Genomic DNA, 27205 nt, shown 5'->3' on the forward strand with positions numbered 1-27205 from the left:
TGAAACCCCGCCTCTACTGAAAATACAAAATTTAGCCAGGGGTGGTGGTGTGCACCTGTAATCCCGGCTACTTGGGAGGCTGAGGCAGGAGAATCACTTGAACCCAGGAGGTGGAGGTTGTGGTGAGCCGAGATTGTGCCACTGCACTTTAACCTGGGTGACAGAGAGAGACTCCCTCTCAAAAAAATAAAATAATAATACTAATAATAAAATGTTCAATAAAATTCAACATTCCTTGGCTGGGCGCAGTGGCTCACACCTGTAATCCCAGCAATTTGGGAGTCTGGGGCAGGTTGGTCATGAGGTCACGAGTTTGAGACCAGCCTGATCAACATGGTGAAACCCCATCTCTACTAAAAATACAAAAATTAGCCAGGCATGGTGGTGGGTGCTTGTAATCCCAGCTACTCTAGAGGCTGATGCAAGAGAATCCCTTGAACCCAAAACAGAGGTTGCAGTGAGTTGAGACCATGCCACTGCACTCGAGCCTGTGTAGCAGGGTGAGACTCTGTCTCAAACAAACCAACAAAATTCAACATCCCTTCATGTTAACAACTCTCAATAAACTAGCTATTGAAAAAGCACACCTCAAAACAATAAGAGCTATTTATGACAAACCCACAGCCAATATCATATTGAATGGGCAAAACCTGGAAGAATTCTGGAAAATCAGCTCAAGACAAAATGCCTTCTCTCATCACTCCTATTCAACACAGTATTTGAATTTCTGGCCAGGAAAATCAGGCCAAAGAAAGAAATAAAGGGTATTCAACTAGGAAGAGAGGAAGTCAAATTGTCTCTGCAGATGACATGATGCTATAACCTGAAAATCCCGTTGTCTCAGCCCAAAAGCTTCTTAAGCTGATAAGCAACTTCAGCAAAGTCTCTAGATACAAAATCAATGTGCAAAAATCACAAGCACCAACAATAAACAAGCAGATTGTGAAATCATGCATGAACTCCCATTCACAATTGCTACAAAGAGAATAAAATACCTAGGAATACAGCTAACAAGGGATGTGAAGTACCTCTTCAAAAAGAACTACAAACCACTGCTCAAGAAAATAAGAGAAGACAAAAACAAATGGAGAAAAATTTCATCCTCATGGACAGGAAGAATCAATATCATGAAAATGGCTATACTTCCCAAAGTAATTTACACATTCAGTGCTATTCCCATCAAACTACCATTGACATTCTTCACAGAACTAGAAAAAATTTACTTTAAAATTCATGTGGAACCAAAAAAGAGCCTGTATAGCCAAGAAAATTCTAAGTGTAAAAAGCAAAGCTGGAGGCATCATGCTACTTGACTTCAAAGTATACAACAAAGCTATAGTACCCAAAGCAGCATAGTACTGGTAAAAAGAAAAAGAGACACATTGATCAATGAAACAAAATAGAGACCTCAGAAATAAGACCACACATCTACAACCATCTGATATTTGACAAACCTGATAGAAACAAGCAATGGGGAAAATATTCCCTATTTAATAAATGATGCTGGAAAATAAATAAATAAAGTCAGAGAAACTAATCTTTTCTCTTTCTGGTCATATTATCTATATAATATTAGTTACTTTTATTTATTTCAATTGCTTTCAATTTTAGTATTTGCTTTGGAAATTACTTTTTTAATATGTATAACATTTTCTTGGAGTCTATTTATGGACATCAATGCCATTTTTCATATTTTGATATAAAAAATAAAACGTCAATGTGGATGTGATGGCTCCTGCCCGTGATTCCAGCATTTTGGGAGGCTGAGGTGGGAGGATTACTTTAGCTCAGGAGTTTGATACAGGCCTGGGCTACATAGTGTGACCTCACCTCTAAAAATAACAATAATAAATTAGCTGAGCATGGTGGCACATGAGTGGTGTCCCAGATACTCAGAAGGCTGAGGTGAGAAAGCTGCTTGAGCCCAGATGGTTGAAGTTGCAGTGAGTTGCAGTCATGCCACTGTATTCCTGCCTGGCTGAGAGAGAATCTTTCTCAAAAGAAAGAAAGGAAAAGAAGGCCAAGGCAGGTGGATAACTTGAGGTTAGGTTAGCCTGGCCAACATGCCAAAACCCTGTTTCTGCTAAAAATACAAAAATTAGCTGGGCATGGTGGCATTTGCCTGTAATACCAGGTTCGCAGTAGGTTCAGGTATGAGAATCTCTTGAACTCAAAAGGCAGATGTTGCAGTGAGCGGAGATCGCGCCATAGCACACCAGCCGTGGCGGCAGAGCAAGACCTTGTCTCAGAAAAAAGAAAGAAAGAAAGAAGGAAAGAAAGAAAAGGAAGGAAGGAAGGAAGGAAAGAAGGAAGGAAGAAAGCACACAAAGAATAAACTATAATTTTTTTTAACGTTTGTAAAGCTCTAATTCCATAGCCGATTTCTGGAAGTCAGTTTCCAGAATCCAAGGCTAATCCCTAAGCGTTTTATACATTTTTTTCTGCATTGATTATAAAATTCGGGTTTCCCAACAGAAATGGAAAAAAATAAAGCATGAATAACAATGAGATAGCACACAATTATGAAAATGGCAATCATGAAAAGAAAAATTTCAAAGACTGTCAATGAAAATTTGGATTAACTAGAACTAGAAATATGAAATGTTACAGTAACTTTGGAAGATAGTTTAGTGGTTTATTATAAAGTTGAGCATATACTTACTATGTTATCAAGCCATCCCACTGCTAGGTCATTACTAAAGCAAACTGAAAACCAATGCTGAAATGAAACTTTTTGTGGATGTCTATTGGTCACTTTATTTGTAGTTGCAAAAAGCTGGACGTAAACAAGATGCTTCTCAACAGGTGAATGAATAAACAAACCAGTGCATCCATACAATAGAATCCTAGTTGTCAATTAAAACAAAAATCACAGTATAGCAGTATATATGAGTCACAAATGCATTTCTTTAATTGAAGAAAGCAATATCTAAAAGAACTCAAATGATATAATCCAAGTATATGGCATTGTAGAAAAATAAAATTATAGGGATTGATAATATCAGGCCAGGCTTGATGGCTCAAGTGTATAATCTCAGCACTTTGGGAGGCTGAGGTGAGAGGAGTGTTTGAGTCCAGGATTTTGAGAACAGGCTGGGCAACATAGAAAGACCTCCCTACAAAAAAAGAATAAAAAGAGAATAATCACTGATTGCCAAAGAATAGATGAGTGTAGAGTTAACTACAAATAGGAAGCATCAGATAATTTTGAGGGCAACAAAACAGTTCTGTGTGGTACTGTGAAGATGGCTATGCGACTCTAGACAGCTTTCAAAACCTATAGAACTATACAACACAAAGAAGGAATGTTCCTCTCTGCAAATTATAAACAACAAGGATTTGGGGAAAATTCAGATAAAATGCAGGAAGTAAAAAGAGTTTACCCTTACTAGAAATGTATCACCTAACCCTATTGAAGGAGATTGGAATGAAAGGACTTGGTGTAAATCACTTTGAATAACAGTATTTTGATTAAATACCGCAAGACTCAAGAACTGAAGACAAACATTGTGTTCTGGTTGGTATTGCTTGTCTATAAGTGTATAGATTAGCAATTTTTAAAAGCACTCTATGTTATTATACATATATATAACTAGTGCCTGCTTCTCCCTGAAGTTAAAAACAAAGAGAATTCTAGACTGTAGTTGAGAATATCTTGATAAATGCATGTATCATAACATATCTATTGAGAGAGAGAGAGAGAGAGAGATGTGTTATACAGGAGTCAATATTAAAATGCACCTTTCCAAACTCTGTTTGCTGTGAGGTTGCAGAAGCTGTGACTCCCCAGTAATAATGGGCACACCTAGCTCTCATATCATGGTTTGTAAGTACTACTCCTCAACAACAAAAAAGCAAGACTACTTGTAATAAGAGATAATTCTAGCACTGGAGTGGAGAATCCAAGTTAAGGTAGTGCATTGCTAATCCAAAAAGTTGAAAAGTGCTTTATGAACAACAGAAGCAGTCATGTCAGAGAAAATCAACCTGAAAGACTTCCCAGGAGCCCAAGCTGGAAAAATGTGAACAACACAATAAATATTATTGGCATTGGATTAAAACCTAGAAAAAAAAATCCATGAATACATAGAGAAAAATACAAATAAGAAAAAAAGAAGGCTGGGCGCCGAGGCTCATGCCTGTAATCCCAGCACTTTGGGAGGTCAAGGCGGGTAGATCACCTGAGGTTGGGAGTTCAAGACCAGCCTGACCAACATGAAGAAACCCGTCTCTACCAAAAATACAAAATTAGCCTGGCGTGGTGTTGCATGCCTCCAATCACAACTACTTGGGAGGCTGAGGCAGGAGAATCATTTGAACCTGGGAGGTTGAGGTTGCAGTGAGCTGTGATCACACCATTGCACTCCAGCCTGGGCAACAAGAGAGAAATTCCATCAAAGAAAGAAAAGAAGGAAGGAAGGAAGGAAGGAAGGAAGGAAGGAAGGAAGGAAGGAAGGAAGGAAGGAGGAAGGAGGAGAGAAAGAAGAAGGAAAAAAGAAAAGAAAGAAAGAAAGAAAGAAAGAAAGAAAGAAAGAAAGAAAGAAAGAAAGAAAGAAAGAAAGAAAGAAAGAAAGAAAGAGAAAGAAGAAGGAAGGAAAGGAAGGAAAGAAAGAATGAACGAAAGAAAAGAAAGAAAGAAAAAGAAAGAAAAAAGAAGGAAGGAAGGAAAGAAAGAAATAAAAAGGAAGAAAGAAACAAAGAAAGAAAGAAAGAGAGAAAGGAGGGAGGGAAGGAAGGAAGGAAGAGAAATAAGTAGAAAAAAAGAGAAATCATTTTTCTTTACAAAATTCCAAGTACTAATCAAAGTAGAAGATAATGCAAAATAGAAAATCACCACTGAGACACCACAGTAGTAATTACTGTAGACAAGACGCACTTAAAAATGCAAACATTGTGGGTAAAATTTAAAAGAGAAACAGTGTTTCTGTTAGCCCCAAAGTATCTGCCCCAAATATTTATAAATAGCCCAAAGTAATAGCGCCAAAATATCTACCTCTAAATATTTATAAACACTATTTCCTCTCAATTTCTTTACAACACTTATGACTATTTAAAGAAAAATTATAACACAGTATTGTGAGATATGTGTAGATGTAAAATGTATGAATAGCACAAAGAATAGAAGGAAGTAATTAAAACTCTTCAACAGCAAGTTTTTCATATTTTACATTTATTAAAATAGTACAGTATAAACTCTAGGTAGATCGTGATCTGTTATAGATGCATATAGTTATCCCTGAAGAAACCACTAAGAAATGTAAGGAGGTGTCACTTAAATGCTATTAAAGGAATTTAATTATATTCCAAAAAGTATTTGTACGAGAATTTTTTATTTTTATTTTTATTTTATTTTTTTGAGACGGAGTCTCGCTCTGTCACCCAGGCTGGAGTGCAGTGGCCGGATCCCAGCTCACTGCAAGCTCCACCTCCCGGGTTTACACCCTTCTCCTGCCTCAGCCTCCCGAGTAGCTGGGACTACAGGCGCCCGCCACCTCGCCCGGCTAGTTTTTTGTATTTTTTAGTAGAGACGGGGTTTCACCGTGTTAGCCGGGATTGGTCTTGATCTCCTGACCTCGTGATCCGCCCGTCTCGGCCTCCCAAAGTGCTGGGATTACAGGCTTGGTCCACCGCGCCCGGCCTGTTTGTTTTTTCTTTTTAAAGTTTGGCTACTAGAAAATTTAAAATTCACATGTAGCTCACATTTTATTTCAGAGGATTGCCTTCTTTTTAAAACCTCAGGAAATCTGATGAAAAAAACAGAAGTCAGGAAGGACATAAAATCAGAAAATTTTAGATAATTTTTATTATATTCTTCTCATTTGTGAATAACCATATAATGTATCATTTATAAAAGAATATGACCTTATACAAAAGGTTAAATGCAAATACCCTCTGGGGTTGGCCTGGCTTACTTAGCTCAGGGAGGAAGCCCTGCCTGAAAAGGCTGCTGCAGCCTAGCCTAGACTGTCACTCTTTTCTTTCTTTTTTTTTGGCGAGGGGGACAGACTCTCTCTCTCTCTCACCCAGAATGGGTGATCTCGGATCATTGCAACCTCCGCCTCCCGAGTTCAAGCGATTCTCATGCCTTAGCCTCCGGAGTAGCTGGGATTACAGGCGCCCGCCACCACGCCCCGCTAATTTTTATTTTTAGTAGAGACGGGGTTTTGCCATGTTGTCCAGCCTGGTCTCCAACTCCTAACCTCTGGTGATCCACCCGCCTGGGCTTCCCTCCCAAAGTGCTGGGATTACAGGCGTGAGCCACCGCGCAGCCCATCGGTCTTCATTCAGTCCAGCGTCTGATCACATCTTCTGTGACTCAGGGTCTGAGGAGGCGGGGATTCAAGAATTATCCAATCAGAAACTCTGGTCTAGGAACCGTCCAATCAGGGACGCAGCTGGAGCGGAAAAGGCGGCATCCGAGAGGTGGCGGGGCCCTTATTTCTCGTTGCAGCGCCGGTTTTTGGTCTCGTCTTCACTGCTTTGTGACCTCGTACTCTGTGGCTCTGTAACCTGCGGAGTTGGGAGAGCCACAGCTAAGATGCCAGGTGCCCCTGGAAGCCTAGAAATGGTGAGAGTGCCGGTCCGACATCCCAAGAAAGGGAAGGGGCTGACTGGAACCGGTGGGAAGTGGCTGTGGCGGGACTTGGGCGTCCCCACAGTCAGCTCCACAATCTGCGCCTGGAGTTCTTCTTGCCTAGCTGGGCCTCAGTCCCCTTCAGCCATAAGATGGCGGCTGCGCTGACTGCGGGACCCCGGGCAACCTGTCTCCTCCATGCGCTGTGACTGTGCCCTGGCCTGGAGCCCTCTCTGGGCCGCTCTGCACCCGCAGGGCCGCGTCTCTCACAGATTGTGCAGGGACCACGGGAGGGGCGTCGGGAGAATCCTGACTCCGGTTCCGGGCTCATGAATGGGGAGAGTTTCAGTCCAGTGAGGTTTCCAGTCCCTCTTTTCTTCTATTAAAAATTTATGGCAATCACCACTAAAGTAATGAATTTAATCAAAGAGTGATTCAAAAATGGTAGAGCACCCAGCTATGGTTTGTAGTTTATGGTCTATGGAAGGGATTTGACGGAAAGAGTTTTTTAAGATGCATAATGAAGAAAACCAAATTCAGTAATAGGCTATGTACAGTTACGTAGTTTCTCAATTTGTACAATCAAGATGGAAATTTCCCGTTTATATAATCAGAGGTTATTTGTAGTATATAGTTGGTTAAGCCTGAGTTTTGTTTCCCCCAATGTATAGTTTACCCCCCCCCAAAAAAAAAAAAAAAAAACTCTCGAATTAGATTTTTTTTCTTTTTTTTTTTTTTGAGACGGAGTTTTGCTCTTGTTGCCCATGCTGGAGTGCAATAGCGCGATCTCCTCTCAGTGCAACCTCCGCCTCCTGGGTTCAAGTGATTCTCCTGCCTCAGCCTCCCGAGTAGCTGGGATTACAGGCATGTGCCACCACGCTGGGCTAATTTTGAATTTTTAGTAGAGACGGGGTTTTTCCATTTTGGTCAGACTGGTCTCGAACTCCCAACCTCAGGTGATCCGCACTCTTCGGCCTCCTAAAGTGCTGGGATTACAGGTGTGAGCCACTGGGCGCGGCCGAATTAGAATTTTTAAAAAGTAGATAATCAGGGACTAGAGCCACTTCATTCTAATTGCCTGCCACTTAATTATTCTTAATTATTTTCACACTCCTCAGAGGACTGATTTTTTTTTTTTTTTCCCCTGCATTTTTTACAGGTATCCCAAGGAGAGTATTATGTGTACTCCCAAACCCCCAATTCCTGCAACCTAACGCTGGCTTGCAGTAAAATATAAAATTTCCAGTTCATTCTTACCTTCCCAAATGTCAATTTTTCCTCTCTGATTCACATTACTATTTGCCCTTTTTTTTTTGAGACGGAGTCTTGCTCTGTTGCCCAGCCTGGAGTGCAGTGGCCTGATCTCGACTCACCGTGACCTCCACCTCCTGGGTTCAATTCTCCTGCCTCAGCCTCCAAGTAGCTGGGACTACAGGCATGCACCACTATGCCCGGCTAATTTTTGTATTTTTAGTAAAGACAGAGTTTCACTATGTTGGCCAGGCTAGTCTCGAACTCCTGATCTCGTAATCTGCCCGCCTCAGCCTCCCAAAGTGCTGGGATTACAGGTATGAGCCACCGTGCCTGGCCTACTATTTGTCCTTTAGTGTACATTTTTGATACCTTATTTTAATTATTTTTTTAACAAAGCATTGGATGGCACTTTTCCTATATTTGTTTTCTGTTTGTAAATATTTCCCATGAGAAGAAAGCAAAAAATAATCCCCTAACACTGCTTTTTTGTTTTTCCTCCTAGGCCCACAGATTTTATCAGAATGTTTTGGGGTAAAGGTTTTCCTTTGAAAACTTTATGGAATGATGTGTTTTCAGACATTCTTCAGTTTTTTTCCTGGTCCTGGGTTTCAGTACTGTCTGGGAATTAACTGAAATATCCCCCATGGCTATGTCTGCTAGAGTGTCTAGTGAATATCAGCTCCTGGTCATTTTCTCCTGTGGGACAACCTGAGGTATGGAGTGTAGCCTTTCAAGGAAGCAGGCGGATGCCCTGGGGTTGAGAGGAATCTCCTGGCATACTCTTTCTTTGAAAAGCTAACCCTTGAGATATTAAGGTTGTCTTCACCCAACCCAGCTTCCATTTCTTGCTGATCAGCCAATCAGTTGCTGGTATTGCGGGAAAAACATTGAAATAATTTCTGCCCCCTGCGTTCTCTAAGGGGGCAGAACAGTAGTGAAAGAAATATAATGAAAAAATAGTGAAAGAAAAATAGTGAGAATCTGTGAAAACAAAAATAATATCCCAAAAGAAAAAAAAGAAAAAAACAAGTAGTGATCCCAGTGAGATGGTGTGAGAACTTGCAAAGTAAAATGCACCTGGGGCTCACTGGGGCTTAGTTCAGAGTCTCCTGAGAAGGGGTTATTGGGCACTTAAGTGAGCAGAATGGAGTGGGAGAATCTCTCAAGTGATTGGATGGCCTGACTTGATACATGAATCAGACACATCTGTACCTTGAAAAGATTTGTTCGCTTATTTTGACCTCAGTTTTTTAACTGTAAATTGCATTTTGTTACTAGGGATTGAAAGAAAGGTAAGAAAATATTTACCAAGGACAAAAAAGAGGTGAATTTCAGAATAAAATTAATATTTAATTGTATATTCCATTTGTTAAAAATTTTTATTTACCCTTTTCCCAGAATGAGTTTAGGAATTTTCTCTGGTTTGTTTTTTATGGCTGGGTGAAATAGGAAAAATCTCTCTTCCATTTTGGCTTCAGAAAATGCACACATTTCCACCAGAAAATGGTAGATAATTGTTGAGTTACGTAGATTCGTAGATTCGGGAAAAGATCAGTTCCTCTTTTTGCAGGGTAAATTTGTAACTATGAATGTCTGTATTCTGTATCCTGTTAATATTGCTGTCTGAGTTTCATGCTAAATTTTATGAGCTGAAACTTTGTACCCTCTAGAAATGTTCCCATATGACTAATTGTTTACTACAGGATTTTTAATGGAAATAGTAAAATAATACATTTACTGTCTGAAAGGAATAGATACTTTTGCTTATCTTACTGCAATATAAAATGTAAGCACCTTAAAATTTCCTTCCCTTACATGAACACTGTGTTAGAGTAATTCTGCTGAATTTTTCAAGCACTTACTTTCAAAAACCATGTGAATAACTCTGACATGAAAATTAAAGCCTGACGCCGGGCGCGGTGGCTCACGCCTGTAATCCCAGCACTTTGGGAGGCCGAGGCGGGCGGATCACGAGGTCAGAAAATCGAGACCATCCTGGCTAACCCCGTCTCTACTAAAAATACAAAAAATTAGCTGGGCGTAGTGGTGCATACCTGTAGTCCCCAGCTACTCGGAGGCTGAGGCACGAGAATTGCTTGAACTCAGGAGTTGGAGATTGCATTGAGCTGAGATTGCACCACTGCACTCCAGCCTGGGCGACAAAGCAAGACTCCATCTCAAAAAAAAAAAAAAAAAAAAGAAAGAAAATTAAAGCCTGAACCCAGTGACTCTAACTAAGCTAAGGCTAATACTGAGCCTGCAAAAGGAGGTTATTAAAGGATCACTTAGTTTTTTGGGGGGAGTCTTCTCTGCAGATATTCCAGCCTGCTCACCCCAGCCATGGAAGAATCCTTTATCCTGAGAGAAGCCATGGAGCCATGGAAAGTTAGAGACCCACAGCCAGATGCAGTTAAGGTTAAGATGAAAGGGGATTGGGAGGGTCTTACTGAAGATGAAATTGTTATTGTTTTGAGGTAGTTTCTAGACTTTGTAAGGTAAAACAAAGTTAGATTTATGTTGGAAAAATAATTGAATTCCAAAAGAGTATTGCAAGAGGAGGATGTACCAACTATAAGATCTTTAAAGATTGCAAAGTTTAGGCAGACAGGGGCCTTGTTTCATATGGAAGAGCAAACAATATTAGGAGGTGGGAGATGATGGTGAAGGGAGGGTGAAAAAATGAGATCTTAGATCAGAGAATGTTTTACCCTGAAGTCGTCATGTTCTTAGGAACTACATAAAATGGGGTTGTATGTCGACTCAGACTGAGGGTAGCTAAAAGTTCAGAAGCCTGTTGAAAGGAAATAAACTTAAGTAATGTTTGATTAAGAAGTATTTTAGGTTGACCACTGAAAACAAATTCAGCTGATTTATTTATTTATTTATTTATTTATTTATTTATTTATTTATTTATTTATTTTAATGAGAAAAAGGAGATAGTGTGCAGAGTCTGTGTCTGGCTGTGTGATAGGTAAGAAAAGAGAACACCATCTAAGTCATAATGGGAAGGGTATTTCTTTCTGACTTTTCCTGGATTGTATCTTTTCTGATGAACTGATAAATGTAACTGATGTTTTCCTGAGTTCTGTGAGTAGTTCTATATTATTATTGAACTTGAGGAAGGTTATGAGAGTACCCAGTTTTGAACAGTAGCTCAGAAACAGATGGGCCCGTGCGGTTTGTGACTGGCATCTGCAGTAAGAACAATGTTGTGAGACTGAGCCCTGAATCAGGGTCTGTGCTGACTCTGGGTGGTGTCAGAATTCAAATGTTAGGCAATGAGTTGGTGTTGGAGAACTGCTTGGTGTTTACTAAGCTCTACAAATTTGGTTTCAGCTGAGAGATATCACAGAGGACTGGTCTGGAATGGATCTATGGGTGTCTGGGAATGGGAAGCTCTGCTTTTCTCTACACAGGCCATCACACTGCCCATTACCCTGTGATTTCAGGTCTCTACCCAGGGTGAGAGAGGATACAAATTTAGAGGGAAAAAGTTCTGATAACAGACCCCCCTTTTCCACTGCTGCCACCACAGGATTCCCACCTTCTTACAAACATACCCACTAGACATTGACTTGTCCACACCCCTCTTAGGACTAGGTACCACCCTCAGGAATTTCACCATGGCATTTTTGATCCTAGTGTTTCTTGCCAGAAACTCACAAAAGTGTCTACAAGTCTCCTGGCGTATCCCAACCCCTAGACACTGAATCTGCAGCAGCAACCTGTTTTCGCCACCAACCTGGGGTTCTAGACAACCTGTTCATAATCTCATCTGCCTGCATGGACCCAGAAATTAATCAGAGTAGAGTCACACCTGGGCCACTCTCTGTAGCACAAACCAGTCCTTCCACCTGCATTACACTCTCCCCAACCTATAGAGTTCTTTGTTTTTTTTTGTTTGTTTGCTTTTGTTTTTTGTCTGTCTGCTTTTGAGACAGAGTTTCACTCTTGTTGCCTAGGCTAGAGTGCAGTGACACAATCTCAGCTCACTGCAACCTTGGCCTTCTGGTTTCAAGCAGTTCTCCTGCCTCAGCCTCCTGAGAAGCTGCGACTACAGGCGCCTGCCACCACGCCTGGCTAATTTTTGTATTTTAAGTAGAGACGGGGTTTCACTGTGTTGGCCAGGATGGTCTCAAACTCCTGACCTCGTGATCAGCCTGCGTTGGCCTCCCAAGTGCTGGGATTGTAGGCGTGAGCCAGCCACTGTGCCTGGCCAGCGAGTTCTTTTGTTTTAACTTTTATTTTTGATTCAGGAGTACATGTGCAGGTTTGTTATATAGGTAAAATTGTGTCGGGGGGTTGATGTGCAGAATATCTTGTCACTGAGGTATTAAGCACAGCACCACACAGGTATTATTTTTCTGATCCTCTTTGTTCTCCATCTTCCACCCTTAACTAGAACTCAGTGTCTGTTGTTACCCTCTTTGTGTCCATGTGTTCTTATTTAGCTCTTACTAATAAATGAGAACATGCATTTGATTTTCTCTTTCTGCATTAGTTTTCTTTTTCTTTTTTTTTTTTTTTTTTTTTGAGACAGAGTCTTGCTCTGTCACCCAGGCTGGAGTGCAGTGGCCGGATCTCAGCTCACTGCAAGCTCCACCGCCCCGGGTTCACGCCATTCTCCTGCCTTAGCCTCCCGAGTAACTGGGACTACAGGCCCTCGCCACCTCGCCCGGCTAGATTTTTTTTTTTTTTTTTTGTATTTTTCAGTAGAGATGGGGTTTCACCGTGTTAGCCAGGATAGTCTCGACCTCCTGACCTCGTGATCCGCCCATCTCGGCCTCCCAAAGTGCTGGGATTACAGGCTTGAGCCACTGCGCCCAGCCTCTGCATTAGTTTTCTAAAGATAATGGTCTCCAGCTCCATCCATGTTGCTGCAAATAACATAATCTTGGTCGCTTTTTATGGCAACACAGTATTCCATGATGTTTATGTACCATATTTTATTTCTATTAAATCTTTTATTTTATTTTACTTATTTTTGGAGACTGGGTCTCACTCTGTCACCCAGGCTGGAGTATAGTGGCGTGATCTCAGCTTATTGCAGCCTCAACCTCCCGGGCTCAAGCAATTCTTCTACCTCAGCCCCCAAGCAGCTGGTACTACAGGTGTGTGTCACCAAGCCCAGCTAATTTTTCTTCTTGTATTTTTTGCTGGGATGGGGTTTTTCCATGTTGTTTAGGCTGGTCTTGAACTCCTGAGCTCAGGCAATTTACCTGCCTCAGCCTCCCAGAGTGCTGGAACTACAGGCATGAGCCACCACACCTTACCATACCATATTTTCTTTCTCTAGTTTACCATTGGTAGGCATTTAGGTTGATTCCATGTCTTTGCTGTTGTGAATAGTGCTGCAATGAACATGCACGTGCGTGTGTCTATGACAGAATAACTTACATTTCTTTGGGTATATACCCAATTATGAAGTTGTTGGGTCAAATGGTAATTCTGTTTTTAGTTCTGTGAGTAACCACCACACTGCTTTTCAGAATGGTTGAACTAATTTACACTCCTGCTAGCAGCACATACCCTTTTCTCTGAAACCTTGCCAGCATGTTATTTTTTGACTTTGTAATAGCCATTTTGACTGTTGTGAGATGGAATCTCGTTGTGGTTTTTTCTTTGCGTTTCTCTACTGATGAGTGTTTTTTTCGTATGTTTGTTAACCACATATGTATCTTATTTTGAAAAACATTTGTTCATGTTTCTTTTTTTTTTTTTTTTTTTTGAGATGGAGTCTCGCTCTGTCGCCCAGACTGAAGTGCAGTGGCCGGATCTCAGCTCACTGCAAGCTCCGCCTCCCGGGTTCAGGCCATTCTCCTGCCTCAGCCTCCCGTGTAACTGGGACTACAGGCGCCCACCACCTCGCCCGTTTTTTGTCTACGAAGTCTCACTCTGTCGCCCAGGCTAAAGTGCAGTGGCATAATCTCAGCAAACAACAACCTTCACCTCCTGGGTTCAAGCGATTCTCCTGCCCCAGCCTCCTGAGTGGATGGAATTACAGGCTTCTGCCACCATGCTCTGCTATAATTTTTATATTTTTAGTAGAGACGAGGTTTAACCTTGTTGGCCAGGCTGGTCTCAGACTCCTGACCTCAAGTGATCTTTCTTCCTTGGCCTCCCAAGGTGCTGGGATTACAGACATGAGCCATCACTCCCAGCCTTTTGCCTACTTTTTTTTTTTTTTTTAAGACGGAATTTCGCTCTTGTTGCCCAGGCTGGAATGCAATGGTGTGATCTTGGCTCACTGCAACCTCCGCCTCTTGAGTTCAAGAGATTCTCCTGCCTCAGCCTCCCGAGTAGCTGGAATTACAAGTGTCCACCACCATGCCTGGCTAACTTTTTGTATTTTTAGTAAAGACTGGGTTTCATCATGTTGGCCAGGCTGATCTCGAACTCCTGACCTCAAGTGATCCACCTACCTCGGCCTCTCAGAGTGCTGGGATTACAGGCATAAACCACTGAGACCGGCCGCCTTTTGTCTACTTTTTAAGGAGCTCATTTGTTTGTTTCTTGTAAACTTAAGTTTTTTATGGATTCTGGACATTAGACCTTTGTCAAATGCATAGTTTGGAAATATTTTATTCTATAGGTTGTGTGTTTACTCTGTTACGGTTTCCATTGCTGTGAAGAAGATATTTAGTTTAATTAGGTCCCATTTGTCAATTGCTGCTGTTGCTATTGCTTTTGGTATTTTCATCATAAAATCTTTGTTAGTTCCCATGTCTAGAATGGTATTTTCTAGGTTATCTTTAAGGATGTTTTAAAATAATTTTAAGTTTTACATTTAAGGCTTAATTCATCTTGAATTGATTTTTGTATATGATGTAAGGAAAGGGTCCAGTTTGAATTTTCTACATAGTGCTAGGTGGTTATCCCAGCACCATTTATTAAATAGGGAATTCTTCCCACATTCCTCTTGTTAGTTTTGTCAAAGATCAGATGGTTATAGGTGTATGGCATTATTTCTGGGCTCTCTATTCTGTTACATTGGTCTATGAGTCTGTTTCTTGTACCAGTATTATGTGACTTTGGTTACTGTAGCCCTGTCGTATAGTTTGAAGTCAGGTAATGTAATGCCTCTAGCTTTGTTCTTTTTGCTTAGGATTGCCTTGGCTACTCTGGCTCTTTTTTGGTTCCATATGAATTTTAAAATAATTTTTTGTAGTTCTGTTAAGAATGTTTTTGGTAGTTTGATAAGAATAGCATGAAATCTCTTTTTTTTGGGGGCAGTATGGCGATTTTAATCATTTTTGAACTTTTCTACCTATGAGCATAGAATAGAATGGTTTTTCATTCATTTGTGTTATCTCTGATTTTTTTTTTTTCTTTTTTTCTTTCTTTTTTGAGTCAGAGTCTCACTTTGTCACCCAGGCTGGAGTGCAATGGCACAATCTTGGCTCACTGCAACCTCTGACTCCTGGATTCAAGCTATTCTCCTGCCTCAGCCTCCTGAATAGCTGGGATTACAGGTGCCCACCACCATACCCAGGTAATTTTTGTATTTTTAGTGGCGATAGAGTTTTACCATGTTGGCCAGACTGGTCTTGATCTCCTGACCTCAAATGATCCACCCACCTCGGCTTCCCAAAGTGCTGAGATTACAGGCCTGAGCTACCACACCCGGCCATCTCTGACTCTTTAAGCACTGTTTTGTGATTCTTGACATAGAAATCTTTTCACTTCTCTGGTTAGGTGTACTCCTAGATATTTTGTGAGTGTGTGTGGCAGTTGTGAAGGGGATTGTGTTTTTGATTTGGCTTTTGGCTTGAATGTTGTTAATATACAGAGATTCTGCCGATTTTTATACATTTGTTTTGTATTCTGAAATTTTGCTGAAGTGGTTTGTCAGTTTGAAGAGCTTTTCTGCAGATACAGAACTATGTCATCTGCAAACAGGTATAGTTTGACTTCCTTTCTTCCTGTTTGAATGCCTTTTATTTTATCTCTTGTCTGATTGCTCTGGCCAGGACTTCCAATTCTCTTAAATAGGAGTGGTGAGAGAAAGTATGCCAGTTTTCAAACAGAAATGCTTTCAGCTTGTGTCCATTCACTATGTTTGCTTTGGATTTGTCATAGATAACTCATTATTTTGAAGTACGTACCTTGAAAGCCTAGTTTGTTGAGGATTTTAAACATGAAGGGTGATAAATTTTATTGAAATCTTTTTCTGCATCTATTGACATAATTTTTTTGGTTATCTTTAGTTCTCTTTATGCGATGAATAACATTTTTTAATTGTTGCATGTTGAACCAACCTTGCATCCTACTTGATCATAGTGGAGTAGCTTCTTGATGTGCTGCTGGATTTGGTTTGCCAGCATTTTGTTGAGGATTTTTTCATCAGTGTTCATCAGGAATATTGGCCGGAAGTTTTCTATTTTTTGTTTTATCTCTGCCAGGTTTTGGTATCAGAATGTTGCTGTTTATATGTAATGAGCTGAGGAGGAGTTCCTTCTTCTCAATTTTGGAATAGTTTTAGTAGGAATGGTACAGGCTCTTCATCTTACATCTGATAGAATTCAGCTGTGAATTTGTCTAACCCTGGGCTTTATTTTGGTTGGTAGGCTATTTATTACTTACTCAGTTTTGGAATTTGTTACTGGTCTATTCAGGAATTTAATTTCTTTTTTGTTCAGTCTTTCGAGAATGTATTTGTCCAGAAATTTATGTATTTCTATTAGGTTTTTTAGTTTGTGTGCAGACAGGTGTTCATAGTAGACTTCAGTAGTGATTTGTATTTTGTACTTTTGTGGGGTCTGTGATAATTTCTCTTTTGTCATTAACTGTTTATTTGAATCTTCTCTTTATTCTTCATTAGTCTAGCTAGTTATTTACCTTATTTATTTCTTTCAAAGATGTATCTCTTGGATTTCTTGTTCTTTTGTATAATTTTTCATATCTAAATCTTCAGTTCTGATGTTATTTTGGTTATTTTTTTATATGCTGCTAGCTTAGGAGTTGCTTTACTCTTGCTTCTCTCATTCTTTTATTTATGATGTTAGGTTGTTAAGTTGAGATGTTTTTGATGTGACCATTTAATGCTGTTAATTTCCCTGTTAACACTGCCTTAGCTGTGTTGCAGAGATTCTGCAATGTTGTATCTTTGTTTCAAAAACTTTTAAATTTCCACCTTAATTTTATTATTTACCCAAAAGTCATTCAAGTGCAGGTTGTTTAATTTCCATGTGATTGTATGGTTTCAAGTGGTTTTCTGTGTATTGAATTGTATTTTTATCAAGCTGTGGTCTTTGTGATTGGTATGATTTGAGGATTTTTGAATTTGCTGAGGATTGTTTGATTTCTGGCTGTGTGGTCAATTTGAGAGTATGTGCCGTGTGGTGATAAGAAGAGTGTATATTATGATGTTTTTAGATGGAGAGTCCTGTAGATGTCTACTAGGACTCTTTGGTCAAGTGCTGAATTTAGGTTTAAATATTTTTGTTTATTTCTGCCTCAATAATCTGTCTAATAGTGTCTGTGAGGTCTTTTAGCCTCCTACTATTGTTGTGTCAGAATCTACATCTCTTCATAGGTCTCTAAGAACTTTTTCTATTTATGTGTACCAGTACATTTTTTATAACACCTTTTTCTCTTCTGCTATTTTTTTCCATACACATTTTTTCAAGTGTGTACAGTGTGCCCAAGAATACTCCTTAGATTTTCAGTGTCTGCTGAAATTCAGATGTCTAACAATTTAAGAATATGTCAAGAGACTTGACTTTTGTAGGAGAAAATATAAATTAGAAATAAGAGGCTTTATTCTCTTACCTGAAAATAAGAAAATATATGTTGTTTCTCTTTTTTTAAAGCATTTAGATTATATGTAGATATTTTTCTCTACTTTTTTGAAGTATATATAAACCATATTAAAACAAAATGAACCTCATCATTCTTTGTGACTCAGGACTATTTTTATTTAGATTCATTACTTTGCTTTTGCTTTGGTGTAGGTATATATATATATATATATATATATATATAAAAGTATATAGTCTTTAAAGGAGACAAAGATTTGTTTAGATTAAAGTTCATATTAAGAACACATAAGGCTGGGTGTGGTGGCTCACGCCTGTAATCCCAGCACTTTGGGAGGCCTAGTCGGGCAGATCACCTGAGGTCAGGAGTTTGAGACCAACCTGACCAACATGGAGAAACTCCGTGTCTACTAAAAATATAAAAAATTAGCTCGGCGTGGTGGTGCATGCCTGTAATCTCAACTACTCGGTAGGCTGAGGCCAGAGAATTGCTTGAACCCAGGAGGCAGAGGTTGCAGTGAGCCGAGATTGCCCATTGCACTCTGGCCTGGGCAACAAAAGCAAAACTCCATCTCAAAAAAAAAAAAACAAAAAACACACACACACACACAAAACGTTGAGCACAAAGATAGAATGAAATTAATCAATACTGAATGATAAAGCTAAAAAATACTGAGTACATTTCTTTGACAGAAAACTGATTGTATAAGGTAATAATCTAATATTTTCATGCCGAAGCACTTACACTGCAAAAGCAAGAACAGTTCAGTGTGTAAACTGAACAGTAAAGTCTATAGTTGTACTTCAGTTTTATTACTTTAGAACAATTAGCATAGTTATGTGTAGTGTTTGTAGACAACCTGCATTCATATAAGTTAAACAGCATTTTCTTAGTAGTATGAATATAAGGCCAAAATGTTTACTTTGATTGAATACTCAGTCATTTTAATATGGATGTTCATACTTTTGAAACATATAAAGTGTATATATATATATATATATATATATACACACACATATATATAAATATATAAAGTGTTTTAACTGAATTATGGCTACAGACATTTTAAAAATTCTTACATGCCTTATAACTATAAAGTTATTTATAGTTAGATATTTATTTCTAATATCCAAATAAAATTTACTACCGAATTGTTAAAGTAGATATTGGTCTGACACAATTATTAATTTATCTAATAGGGATAACTATAGGTAAGCATAATTATAGTGTCTTTTGTTTTTTTTTTTTTTTTTGAGACAGAGTTTCGCTCTTGTCTCCCCGGCTAGTGTGGCGTGGGCTCGGCTCACTACATCCTCCACCTCCCTGGTTCAAGCAATTCTCCTGCCTCAGCCTCCCAAGTAGCTGGGACTATATAGGCTCATGCCACCTCCTGACCTCGTGATCTGCCCACCTTGGCCTCCCAAAGTGCTGGGATTACAGGCGTAAGCCACCACACCTGGCCTAAAATGAGTTTTTACTTAAAATGCATTTAACTTTTTTTTTTCTCTCAGCATAATCTTGCTCAGATTGAGAGCTGTTTTTCTGTCCAATGCTTTGGGTGTCTGCACTATTAAGTATTCCCTGGTGTCTGTGAATGAGGTGGGCTGTCACAGTGAGAACTTTTGGAGCTATCTGTACTTGGACTCATGTTGGAAATCCAGCAGTAATTTTTCCATGTCATCATTGTAAATAAAAACTGAGGCTGAATTACTGTTCCAATTTCCATTATTATGAAGGTGCAGTTCTCCCCAGGAGGTCTGCAGGCTCTCCTCCTGCAGCTCAGGCTTCCCTCTCTGGGGTGACACTGGAGTGCTGTTGTGGCAGTTGTGGTTTATGTAAGATGTGAGCTTTCAGCTGTGAGCCCTATGCAGTGGGCTTGGCCTCAATGGCAGATGGGTAGTGGTCAAGAGAGGACACTAGCTAACAGGAGAAGGCAAGCAAGAGAGTTGTAGCCAAGTGCTCAGGGAGTAGAGAGCCATTGCTTTAAAGTGTAAATAGCCAAAAAGATAGCACCCTATTCAGCCATTTTTGTAGGAGATTAACAGCCTACTTTCAGCAGGCACCTGGCTTCAAGTTGCAAAATTACCTCCTTTCATGAAGATGTGAAAAGTTTATTTTGTCATTGAACACAACTGATTAGCCTGCATGGCTAGCCTTCCCGATTACCAGGTGAATTTAGGATGAACTGTCTATGACATGGTGCTATACTAACTTGTGAACTAATTATGGTTACTGTCTTTCTATCTTTGCAATCTCTTAAGCAGATTGACTGTGATGCATGTCACATTCAGGTTTAATTGTGTAATAAAACAGTTTTATGTCTGTTCTATTGTGGAGTTTCTCTGGGGCTGAAGAAAATTTATCTTTTAATTATGTTTCACAAAAACTGTCTAAAATTATCCTGCAGATCCAGTAGTTTCTCCACAAGTCACAAACAAGTAAATATAAACAAAATTAGAGTTTTAAAATTACACTAAACTCTTCTGTATTCCTCTCATCTGTCTATATTTAGCTTCTATTCTATACATTTTTAAAAAATCAGTGACAGAGAAACAAAAGATTTCTTTTAGATACAGGCTATATCCTGTATCTAAATCCTAGGAATTATTAAACACTTAGTACCAACTCCCAGAGTGTTATGAGGATTAAGTCACATAATGTGTTATTCCCAGCACAGTGCTCTGTAACATCCTCTGGAGCACATAGTACCTACTTAGTAAACATTGCACGGTGAAAGTGTACATGTTGTTTTCCAAATGCAGACCTGTTCAGACATTGCTGCCTTCTGTTTAGTTTGTAAACTTTAAAGAGCCAGGAAAAGAAATATAACATTTTATGATGGAGATTGGTTGTCTTTATTTGTACCAGAAGTATTTGTGTTGTGATAAGAGTGCTGAATGTAAGGGACTCTGAGCTGTGCCTGCTTTCTCTAACTAATGCTAATGATGAGGCCAGGGGAAGAAACATCAGCATTGACAGGGAACTTGTTTAAAACACTCATTTATGGACCCTTTCAAAACCTGCAGAATCGCATTACATAGAGTGGGGCCAAAATTACTAAGTGATTTATAAGCTCATTAAAGTTTCAGAGGCAATGCTTAGCTAAGTGGTTATGAGCTCAGGCTTCTAATTAAAAGGACATGATCGCTGGGTGCGGTGGCTCAAGCCTGTAATCCCAGCACTTTGGGAGGCTGAGACGGGCGGATCATGAGGTCAGGAGATTGAGACCATCCTGGCTAACACGGTGAAACCCCATCTCTACTAAAAAACACAAAAAACTAGCCGGGCGAGGTGGCGGGCACCTGTAGTCCCAGCTGCTCTGGAGGCTGAGGCAGGAGAATGGCGTAAACCCGGGAGGCAGACTTTGCAGTGAGCTGAGATCCGGCCACTGTACTCCAGCCTGGGCAACAGAGCGAGACTCCATCTCAAAAAAACAAAACAAAAACAAAAAGTACATGATCAATTTGCAGAAATCTCCAGTTGTGCCCTCCCCACAGATTCTATTTATTGTCCTGAAAGCATCCATATTGTTGTAATTAAGGGCCTCTTGTGACTCTATGGTGAGGCCAGAGTCGAGTTTGAGACGTTTAAAATACATTCATGGAAGTTAAGTTCCTCTTTTTCACTAAAGGGTGGTCACAGGGCCTGAAGTGTTTGGGTTTGGTAGGGACAGGACAGTGTGGCCCATATTTCGATTACGTAGCAAAAATTGCTCATGTCTGTGACAGGGGAGGGAACCTGAGGACAGGAAAGGAGAAACATTTTTAACTCCATAGGGCAGCTCATAGTTCCGGAATCTCTTACAAAGGAAAGAAATGGATGGACTTTCTCTGCAGGTCTTGGTCCTTCTGCCTGTGAGTGTGATGGTAGCAGGTAAGGAGGTGGTGCTGATACCTTTAAAGGCATGTTCTCTCAAGGTGCAGGTGTAATTTGTCCAGAGAATCTTATCTGAGAAGGAATCCCAGAGAAAGAGGAGAAAGAGAAAAAAAAATGGTTTTTTTTCAGCTAAACATGTCTCAGATGAAGAGCTGTGTCTATTCTGCCTCCTGGAATGCCATGCGTTTAGTCCTTGCAAACCTTTACATCTCTACTTGTACTTTTCATCCCTAATGAGTTTGTTTTAACTACCTTTTAAAATTCTTATGATAGTCAAGAATCTCTGAAAAGTATTTCTTTCCTATATACCAGAGCCTTCTCTATATTCTCTACATCCTGGATTTTATATGCCATGCAGGATTCTCATGATGAATTTATGGTCTACAGTATTAAAAATGTTTCACTTGTGGTTGTTGAACATGGCAAGGTGTGGATACTCAAGATTCCTATTGGGGAAAAGCTGGGATCCTTAGTGAAAAAGAAGAACATGTAGTGTTGAGTTTCCGTCTGTGTTCTCCATTAGCTCTATGCCGAAGAGCATTAAGTAAATGCTTTTTTAAGGCTAGTGGCTGTGGCTCACACCTGTAATCCCAGCACTTCGGGAGGCCGAGGTGGGTGGATCACATGAGCAGGAGTTCGAGACCATCCTGGCCAGCATGGTGAAATCCTGTCTCTACTAAAAATACAAAAAATAGCCAGACGTCGTGGTGGGCACCTATAATTCCAGCTTCTCAGGAGGCTGAGGCAGGAGAATTGCTTGAACCTGCGAGGCGGAGGTTGCAGTGAGCCAAGTTTGCACCATTGCACTCCCGCCTGGGTGACACAGCAAGACTTTGTCTCAAAAAAAAAATTTTTTTTTTAAAACAGGATGGCAATGGCTATTAAAAATTACACAAAATGGGAATTACCTGTGTTTTGGCTTTTGCATAAAACTGATGTTTCTTTATGGCTAAATTCAGACTATACTTTTGAGGGGGCAATATCACAGACATGCTGAGTTAGAAGACACCTCTCAAATTTTAGTGTGTACAATTAAGTGGAGATCTTGTTATGCACAGCGGTGACCGTGTGTCCTGTGTGCAGCAGCACATCATAAAAATTTGTCATGAAGGGCTGTTGAATTTTGTCAAAGGCCTTTCTGTGTCTATTGAGATAGTCATGTGGTTTTTGTCTTTGGTTCTGTTTATATGCTGGATCATGTTTATTGATTTGCGTATGTTGAAGCAACCTTGCATCCCAGGGATGAAGCTCACTTGATCATGGTGGATAAGCTTTTTGATGTGCTGCTGGATTTGGTTTGCCAGTATTTTATTGAGGATTTTTGCATCAATGTTCATCAGGGATATTGGTCTAAAATTCTCTTTTTTTGCTGTGTCTCTGCCAGGCTTTGGTATCAGGATGATGCTGGCCTCATAAAATGAGTTAGGGAGGATTCCCTCTTTTTCTATTGATTGGAATAGTTTCAGAAGGAATGGTACCAGCTCCTCCTTGTACCTCTGGTAGAATTCGGCTGTGAATCCATCTGGTCCTGGACTTTTTTTGGTTGGCAAGCTATTAATTATTGCCTCAATTTCAGAGCCTATTATTGGTCTATTCAGAGATTCAGCTTCTTCCTGGTTTAGTCTTGGGAGGGTGTATGTGTCCAGGAATTTATCCATTTCTTGTAGGTTTTCTAGTTAATTTGTGTAGAGGTGTTTATAGTATTCTCTGATGGTACTTTGTATTTCTGTGGAATCAGTGGTGATATCCCCTTTATCTTTTTTTTTTTTTTTTTTTTTTTACTGTGTCTATTTGATTCTTCTCTCTTATTGGTCTTACTAGCAGTCTATCAATTTTGTTGATCTTTTCAAAAAACCAGCTCCTGGATTCACTGATTTTTTTTGAAGGGTTTTTTGTGTCTCTACCTCCTTCAGTTCTGCTCTGATCTTAGTTATTTCTTGCCTTCTGCTAGCTTTTGAATGTGTTCGCTCTTGCTTCTCTAGTTCTTTTAATTGTGATGTTAGGGTGTCAATTTTAGATCTTTCCAGCTTTCTCTTGTGGGCATTTAGTGCTATAAATTTCCCTGTACACACTGCTTTAAATGTGTCCCAGAGATTCTGGTATGTTGTGTCTTTGTTCTCATTGGTTTCAAAGAACATCTTTATATCTGCCTTCATTTCGTTATGTACCCAGTAGTCATTCAGGAGCAGGTTGTTCAGTTTCCATGTAGTTGAGTGGTTTAGAGTGAGTTTCTTAATCCTGAGTTCTAGTTTGATTACACTGTGGTCTGAGAGACAGTTTGTTATAATTTCTGTTCTTTTACATTTGCTGAGGAGTTCTTTACTTCCAACTATGTGGACAGTTTTGGAATAAGTGCGATGTGGTGCTGAGAAGAATGCATATTCTGTTGATTTCAGGTGAAGAGTTCTGTAGATGTCTATTAGGTCCACTTGGTGCAGAGCTGAGTTCAATTCCTAGATATCCTTGTTAATTTTCTTTCTTGTTGATCTGTCTAATGTTGACAGTGGGGTGTTAAAGTCTCCCATTACTATTGTAAGGGAGTCTAAGTCTCTTTGTAGGTGTCTAAGGACTTGCTTTATGAATCTGGGTGCTCCTGTATTGGGTGCATATGTATTTAGGAAAGTTAGCTCTTCTTCTTGAATTGATCCCTTTACCATTATGTAATGGCCTTCTTTGTCTCTTTTGATCTTTGTTGGTTTAAAGTCTGTTTTATCAGAGACTAGGATTGCAACCCCTGCTTTTTTTTGTTTTCCATTTGCTTGGTAGATCTTCCTCCATCCCTTTATTTTGAGCCTATGTGTGTCTCTGCACGAGAGATGGGTCTCCTAAATACAGCATACTGATGGGCCTTAACTCTTTATCTAATTTGCCAGTCTGCGTCTTTTAATTGGAGCATTTAGCCTATTTACATTTAAGGTTAATATTGTTATATGTGAATTTGATTCTGTCACTATTGTGTTAGCTGGTTATTTTGCTCATTAGTTGATGCAGTTTCTTCCTAGCATCGATAGTCTTTACAATTTGGCATGTTTTTGCAGTGGCTGATACCGGTTGTTCCTTTCCATGTTTAGTGCTTCCTTCAGGAGCTCTTGTAGAGCAGGCCTTGTGGTGACAAAATCTCTCAGCATTTGCTTGTCTGTAAAGGATTTTATTTCTCCTTCACTTTTGAAACTTAGTTTGGCTGTATATGAAATTCTGGGTTGAAAATTCTTTTGTTTAAGAATGTTGAATATTGGCCCCCACTCTCTTCTGACTTGTAGAGTTTGTGCCGAGAGATCCGCTGTTAGTGTGATGGGCTTCCCTTTGTGGGTAACCCGACCTTTCTCTCTGGCTGCCCTTAATATTTTTTCCTTCATTTCAACTTTGGTGGATCTGACAATCATGTGTCTTGGAGTTGCTCTTCTCGAGGAATATCTTTGTGGCATTCTCTGTAGTTCCTGAATTTGAATGTTGGCCTGCCTTGCTAGGTCAGGGAAGTTCTCCTGGATAATATCCTGTAGAGTTTTCCAACTTTGTTCCATTCTCCCCGTCACCTCTTCAAGGAGAACTACAAACCACTGCTCAACGAAATAAAAGAGGACACAAACAAATGGAAAAACATTACATGCTCATGGATAGGAAGAAGCAATATCATGAAAATGGCCATACTGCCCAACGTAATTTATAGATTCAATCCCATCCCCATCAAGCTACCAATGACTTTCTTCACAGAATTGGAAAAAACTACTTTGAAGTTCATATGGAACCAAAAAAGAACCCGCATTGCTAAGTCAATCCTAAGCCAAAAGAACAAAGCTGGAGGCATCATGCTACCTAACTTCAAACTATACTACAAGACTACAGTAACCAAAACAGCATGGTACTGGTACCAAAACAGAGATATAGACCAATGGAACAGAACAGAGCCCTCGGAAATAATACTACACATCTACAACCATCTGATCTTTGACAAATCTGACCAAAACAAGAAATGGGGAAAGGATTCCCTTATTAATAAATGGTGCTGGGAAAACTGGCTAGCCATATATAGAGAGCTGAAACTGGATCCCTTCCTTATGCCTTATACAAAAATTAATTCAAGATGGATTAAAGACTTAAATGTTAGACCTAATACCATAAAAACCCTAGGCGATACCATTCAGGACATAGGCATGGGCAAGGACTTCATGTCTAAAACACCAAAAGCAATGGCAACCAAAGCCAAAGTTGACAAATGGGATCTAATTAAACTAAAGAGCTAATGCACAGGAAAAGAAACTACCATCAGAGTGAGCAGGCAACCTAGAGAATGGGAAAAATTTTTGCAATCTACTCCCCTGACAAAGGGCTAGTATCCAGAATCTACACAAAGAACTCAAACATATTTACAAGAAAAAAACAAACAACCCCATCAAAAAGTGGATGAAGGATGTGAACAGACACATCTCGAAAGAAGACATTTATGCAGCCAACAGACACATGAAAAAATGCTCATCATCACTGGCCATCAGAGAAATGCCAATCAAACCCCAATGAGATACCATCTCACACCAGTTAGAATGGCGATCATTAAAACGCCAGGAAACAACAGATGCTGGAGAGGATGTGGAGAAATAGGAACATTTTTACACTGCTGGTGGGACTGTAAACTAGTTCAACCATTGTGGAAGAAAGTGTGGCGATTCCTCAAGGATCAAGAACTAGAAACACCATTTGACCCAGCCATCCTTTTACTGGGTGTATACCCAAAGGATTATAAATCGTGCTGCTATAAAAACACATGAACACATATGTTTATTGTGGCACTATTCACAACAGCAAAGACTTGGAACCAACCCACATGTCCATCAATGATAGACTGGATTAAGAAAATGTGGCACATATACACCATGGAATACTATGCAGCCATAAAAAAGGATGAGTTTGTGTCCTTTGTAGGGACATAGATGAAGCTGGAAACCATTATTCTCAGCAAACTGTCGCAAGGACAAAAAACCCAAACACCTCATGTTCTCACTTACAGGTGGGAATTGAACAATGAGAACACTTGGACACTGGAAGGGGATCATCACACACTGGGGCCTGTTGTGGAGTGGGGGGAGGGGGGAGAGATAGCATTAGGAGATACACCTAATGTAAATGACGAGTTAGTGGGTGCAGCACACCAACATGGCACATGCATACATATGTAACAAACCTGCACGTTGTACACACGTACCCTAGAACTTAAAGTATAATATAAATAAATAAATAAATGAATGAATAAATAAATAAATAAATAAATAAAATAGATTTGTCCTAGTGCAGTTGATGTTAATGATTCACTTCGTTAAAGAGCTCTCCGACAGATTTTTTCACTATAAATTAGTTTTCTCTTCATTATTAAGTACCTTTTTTTGTTGTCGTTTGAGACAGTCTCACTCTGTCACCCAGGCTGGAGTGCAGTGGTGCGATCTCAGCTCACTGCAGCCTCCGCCTCCTGAGTTCAAGCGATTCTCCTGCCTCAGCCTCTGGAATAGCTGAGACAACAGATGTGCACCACCATGGCTGGCTGATTTTTGTACTATTGGTAGAGATGGGGTTTCACCATGTTGGCCTGGCTGGTCTTGAACTCCTGGCCTCGTGATCCTCCCACCTCAGCCTCCCAAAGTGCTGGGATTACAGGAATGAGCTACTGTGCCCAGCCTTTTAAGTATCTTTATGCAGCTGATGTGCACCAGTGATCACATTGAATCCAGCACCTGCCTTTCTTTCTTAGATTTT

General features: G+C 39.9%; 1 protein-coding gene across 1 annotated transcript in view; it reads left to right on the plus strand.

Annotated features, from left to right (window-relative positions):
* The window catches only part of LOC115900735 (zinc finger protein 99-like), a 65994-nt gene that overhangs the window by 22558 nt on the left and 16231 nt on the right, over positions 1 to 27205 (plus strand). Inside the window, 2 exon segments of the mRNA XM_030942331.1 lie at positions 6321 to 6620; positions 8508 to 8621. Coding sequence (XP_030798191.1) covers positions 6321 to 6620; positions 8508 to 8621 — 414 coding nt within the window.

This window comes from Rhinopithecus roxellana, chromosome 12, assembly GCF_007565055.1.
Source record: "Rhinopithecus roxellana isolate Shanxi Qingling chromosome 12, ASM756505v1, whole genome shotgun sequence".
Taxonomy (NCBI): domain Eukaryota; kingdom Metazoa; phylum Chordata; class Mammalia; order Primates; family Cercopithecidae; genus Rhinopithecus; species Rhinopithecus roxellana.